The following is a 5,778-nucleotide window of genomic DNA, read 5'->3' as shown; positions in this document are numbered from 1 at the left end:
CTCAGAAATCTGCCTGCCTCTGCCTCCCAAGTACTGGGATTAAAGGCATGCGCCACCACCGCCTGGCTGAGAAAGCTCTTTTCAACAACACGAGTCTATATATATTAAAAAGACTAAATAATCATAGAAGAAAAGTCTCAGACTGGAGAAATATCTACGATCTATGAAGAATTAGCTCAACAGTAAGAAAATAAAGAGCCCAACTTGGGAATGTCAAAAGATGAGAAAAGAGCTCATGAAAGATATACAGATGGCAAGAAATTGAATGGATAGGTGTTCAACATTGTATGCCACAAAGAAACTGCAAATTAAAACAACAGGATAGCACTACACACCTACTAGAACATATGCTTCCAACACTAAGTACTGGAGGGGACATGGAGTAATGGGAATTCTCAGTCTTTGTTGGTGGGAATATAAAATTGTGCAGCCATTTGAGAAGACAGTTTGCCAGTTTGTTGCCAAAGCTAAGCAGTCTTACTGTATGATCCAGCAGTTGCTCTCCTCAGTATCTCCCCAAATAAGATAAAACTCATGTCCATACAAAAACTTGCACATGAATGTTTATAGCAGCTTTATTCGTAATTGTCCAAACATAGAAGTAACCAAGATGGCTTTCAGTAGGTGAGTGGATGAGCTGTGTTTTCAGGAAGTACAGAAAGCACCAATATCTTCCTTTCCTCCTCTAAACGTCTTGCATTAGTTGGGTACTTCCTGTTGAGTCTTTCTGAAAACCTGAAACTTCTCTAAGTCTATTAATTGAAAAAAGAAAGACTAAGGTAAATGTTCACTGGCACTTAGCAAGGCACATAACACAGGGGATCCACTATATAAATGTTAGTTGAGTCTGTCGGTGGCAGTACATCCTGTAATCCCAAGACCCCAGAGCCTGAGGTAGGAGGATCATCAGTTTAAGGCCAATCTGGGCTACATGGCAAGACTTTGTCTCAGAAAAGCAAAAGGAGTCAACCAGTGAACTTAAAGAACCCAGGCTTCCTGAGTCCTGGTTCAGAAGGTCTTGTATATCAGAAGTGAAGTCTTGGCACAATTAATTACCCAAACTGGAATATTGAGAAGAAAATGGAGTGTTCTATGTGTAAACTAGAAATTATAAAGAGAGAGGCCACAAGCTACATTTTGCTTCCAAAAGTGATTTGCCTGTTCATATTCTTTAAATTTTTCAGTCTCCCACATTTAACACTGGAAACTTTGCATTCAAATGTATATTTTTTTTACTTCATTTGGGAAATGAAAAAAGTAGACACATGCAGGCCCTATATGCTTGCCTAGTGGTGATGGCTAGATCCATTTGGCAAACATACATCTTGTTTGCCATAAACTCTATAAATCTTACTCTAGTCAAACATGGCTTTCCATTCACACTGTTTTAGATGTCTTTACTTTTATAGTAGTGAAATAAAAAGGAAACTTTGAGAAGCAGTCTAGTTGCCCTGGAACTCACTGTGTAGACCAGGTTGGCCTCAAATGGGGAGGTCTGCTTGCCCCTGACCCCAAGTGTTGAGGTGAAAGGTGTGCACCACCACAGCCAGCAAGAAGCTATTTATTATACTGGTCATGATTCAAGGTGGTAAAATGATAAAAGAAATAGGAGTTCCATGTCTTGTCCTAGTTGGATTTTGCTCCTAGTTGGATTCTCGGGCTCTCAGCATTTATGTTGGCCCCCTCTGACCTGAAGCCTAACCACAAAAGGTCTCTAAGTTCTGTTTGCTCCTTTCTCTTGCTCTGTCTCCCAAGCCTCAGATTGTGTTGGCCTTTAGAATTTTCTCAGGCTACCACCCACTACTAGAAAAGCTGGACATCAGGAGAGAAACAATGGGCATTATTTAAGCTTACATGTTTATGGTTACCCAGATTCAACATTGCTCATCATCAACTATTGGTAGAAATTATTCTTGTTTTACTTAATTGCCTCCAAATGTAAGTCAGGCGTAACAGAATTCAGCACCCACCTTTCCTCTCTGTGGTAATATGTTGCTAAATCATAATGACACCGAGTCTTATTCTTTCACATATTCATTTCTTCCCCAAGCACTGGCCGTGCTTATAGATGATCCTTGCTTCAGGACATCAGCCTATGGGCTGCCTTCAGCAGGGTCCCCGTAGACAGGACCTGTTTAGGAGAAAGCTTTAGGTTTTACTTCCAGATGGTTAGGGGATACTGAAATTTCTTGGCTCAGGAAAGAGTGTGACCAGAGTTGGCAGTGACCAAGAAGCAGTCCTATAAGCAAAAGCATCAGTGAAGAGTCTAAGGCCGTGACCCAAGTAAGAGATGTGATAAAGGTTAAGACAGTGGCCAAGAGAAAGAAGACTGAACACAGAGACATCTTGAAGTTAAGTTCGGGAACCCATAAGAAATAAAGAGGCATGAACCAAGGCATGAAGAATCAGGCCTGGGCCAAGAAGCATTTTGAGTTTGTTTCAAACACCAAAAACATGATCCAAAATAAATGAAAAACAACCTGCTAAATTTGGCCTCATCAAAATTAATTCTTGCTTTGCAAAAGATGTGTTAGTAGAATGAAGAGATAACAAATGTACTGAGATAAAATATTTGCAAGTCATATACTCAACAACAGATTTGCATCTAAAACACACAAAGAGCTCTCCAAACTCAACAGTAGAAAAAATACAAATTAAAAAAAAATGGTCATAAGACATAAAAACAAAGAATATACAGATAGCAAATTTAGTACAGAAAAGATGTTTAACATCATTCGCTATTAGGTCAAAGTGAGATGACAGCAAGGTATCACCATGTACCCACCAGAATAGGTTAGCTGAGCACTGGCAAGGATGTGGCAAAGCCAGCTTCCTACCACATCCCTGGTAAGAGTGGAAATGCCACAGAGACTCTGGAAAACACTTGGGCAGTTTCTTATAAAAACTGAATGTATACCGTGTTCACACAAAACCCCATATGTGTATGTTCATAGAAGCTTTATTCTTAATAACCAAAAGCTCGGTTGTCCTTGAGTGGGTATTGGTTACGTAGACCGTGCCATATGCACAGGTATTTCATGCATACAGCAACTTGGATGGGTTTGTTTACATTTATTAATGTATATTAATTGTACAAAATAATGTGTTCCACTGGCATTTTCATACATGTATATCACATACAGTGATCATATTCACCCTTATCACCATTTCTCTCCACCTTTTAGATAGATCTTAAGAGCAGTACACTGAATGAAAATGCCAGTTGCAAATGTTTATGTACTGGAATAGTCCACATATATAAATAACATTCTGGATGTGAAATTGTTTTAGAGATGGTTGTCAGATCCTAGAGAAGGTGAAGGGGGAGGGGTGGGAGTTATTAGATTTTCACAATTGGAATAAAGATTACATGAATCTACACTTGTGACAAAATTGTGTAGAGCTGGATAGTTACCACACAAGTACATGTCAGACTTGTGAAATACAAATAATATCTGTGAATGATGCCAATGTCAACTTCCTAGTTCTGATATGAACACCAATCATACAAAATGCTAATTGGAAAAACCTGCTGATGGCCACAAGGGCCTGCACCAACCTGGGTTTTGTTGTTGCTTTTTATTTACAACTTCCTATGGCTCCACACTGTGTGATTCCATGTGTATTCCATTCTTAAAAAGACACCACTGTAGTGACAAACAACAGATCAGGAGCTTCCAGGCAAGCCAGAGGATACAGCCACTAAAGGTTTGGGGATGTTGGGACTTAAAGTACAACAGTATTCTTCCTGCTCTAGAGGACAGTAGGACAGTGGAGCATAGACTCATGTTTCAACCCAAGAAAATGGAGCAGAGAGAAAACTGACCAGGGACCCAGTGAAGGAACTGATCCCATTTAAAGCCTGGTCCTGTGCAGTGCTTTCCCAGAACTCTAAGGTCCCTTACTCCATACTACACAGGTACCCACAAGAGAAAGTACCAGAAGGGCTGTACCCTGCTAAGGGGGACAGAAAGATTGGGGTAAAAGGAAGATTTGATACAGCTAACTGTAAACTCTGAAAAGTGTTACCTAGATGTGCACATCAGTATATGTATAATGAGTGTGTGTGTGTCTAAAACCTATTTGTTTTGTTCATAAGTATTGACTGGCGGTGGAGGTGGGATCAGCTGTATGATTCTTCTGCCTTGGCCTAGACCTACCCAGTATCAGCAGTCCGCTGCCCTGGTGGTCAAGAAACTTGCTAACTTGCATAACTATCTAAGATAACAGGGATATGGAGGCCCTTTGTCCCTCATCACTAGGGCTTATCCCCATAAAAAAAGGTCACCACATTCTCATTCTCAGCCCCAAAATGTAAATGCTTATTTTCTTCTTCACAGTCCTATTGAGATAATGTAATTCATACATGTTACCTGGATCTGAATTGTGTTTTCTCTCCTGTTTTCAGGGAATCTGAAGCATGTGGTCTAGTTGACAAAAAGAGATCAAGTTTCCAGAGCTGGGCAGCAGTGCCTATAATGAAGACAGTGTGTTGATGCAAGCGGTGTGTGGAATTTGTGACTGCAGGGGAAATTTGGAAGAAATTACTTCCTGAAAATTTCCAAGGGGCACCAAGTGGCAGCTGGCCTCCTGGGGTGAGGAGGCCGGCACCCCGGGGCTAGGCCTAGGGGGAAGAGGGAGATATCCAGTGTTTAAAGTGTTTATTTTAAAACACAAATGCAGTTTTTAATGGTTCAAAATTATTTTTAAGCAAGTTGGGGGAAGAATTTTATCTTCATAAAGGGGACGAGTCAGGAGCTGCAGGAGAGTGGGGTTGGGTAGGGGGGCAGCAGACAAGCAGGACCTCAGGGCCATTTAGCTAGAGACCCTTGGGGGAATGGGTCTCAACTGACTGGGAGGTAAGGAGGAGTCTCACTTTTGTTTTAGTATAATGCACTCAAGTTGTTCTTAATAAAATTTTTGAAAATCTACTAGCTCGTCCCATCATCCTGTGACTGTTACTGACAGCACACACAGTTCTGAACTTTCCCTGCCACCAAAGGTCAGAAGTGGCCCTCTTCTTCCCATACTCTGCCCTGGCCAGCCTGAGACTCTCACCTTAAATTTTGGACCCTCCTGGGGAACTAGTATATCCCCAGTCCAGATGACAAGCTCCATCCTGTGCTGGGGCCTGTTCATGAAAAAGAAGGTGTGGAATTATAGGCTCTGCATCCATGAAAAGGGGCCTGTTCCATTCTGAGGAGGAGCTTGCTCTGTCAAGGATTCATGGGTCAGAAGGCCAGGCCTCAAAGGGCATTTCCATGGGTAAACAGGACACTTCCAGCTCAAGTGTAGACAGTTGATACACATGACAGTTGGCTGGTGTAACCGGGGAAGATGGCAAAATAGGGGGAAGACAACCATTTGGCGGGATTTTATAACCTGATTGACCAAATGTTTATTAAGTTCTTTCAACCACTGTGACAAGTCTAAGAGACACAGGCACAGCCCAGTCCTGGCCTGAGGCAAGAGGAAGAAAAAGCAAATATATGCACAAAGCTGGGGATCTCTGAATTGCAAGCAGCTAGCTTTGCCCAACAGGCTTTCAGCAGCAAGTCTAAAGGATAGTTAACCTGAATTTCCCCCAGGCAAGCAAGAGCATTCCACAGAAGGGAGCGAGAAAGCCTTGAGTCTGCCGTGAGCTGGGAATAGCCATGCTTTTATTAAACAGTGACAGTGTCTGGTGGACTAGAAGTTCCAGTCGCTTCAAATGTCCACTATTCTAATTATACACTCTAGGCTTAAGGCACTTTGGCTTGTGCTGAAAAGAATGGGGAT

General features: G+C 41.8%; 1 protein-coding gene across 2 annotated transcripts in view; it reads left to right on the top strand.

Moving 5' to 3' along the window:
* Hdac8 (histone deacetylase 8) overlaps positions 1 to 4,931 on the top strand; it is a 217,253-nt gene extending 212,322 nt beyond the window's left edge. For both annotated transcript variants that reach the window (XM_031365952.1, XM_031365961.1), the window contains exon 11: positions 4,409 to 4,931. In XM_031365952.1, coding sequence (XP_031221812.1) covers positions 4,409 to 4,431 — 23 coding nt within the window. In that variant the 3' untranslated portion in view covers positions 4,432 to 4,931. The remainder of the gene's footprint in view (positions 1 to 4,408) is intronic.
* Positions 4,932 to 5,778: the final 847 nt, after the last annotated feature.

The sequence above is a fragment of the Mastomys coucha genome, chromosome X, assembly GCF_008632895.1.
Source record: "Mastomys coucha isolate ucsf_1 chromosome X, UCSF_Mcou_1, whole genome shotgun sequence".
Classification (NCBI taxonomy): Eukaryota; Metazoa; Chordata; class Mammalia; order Rodentia; family Muridae; genus Mastomys; species Mastomys coucha.
Note: the sequence above shows the minus strand (reverse complement) of the source record. Positions and strands in the feature narration are given on the sequence as shown.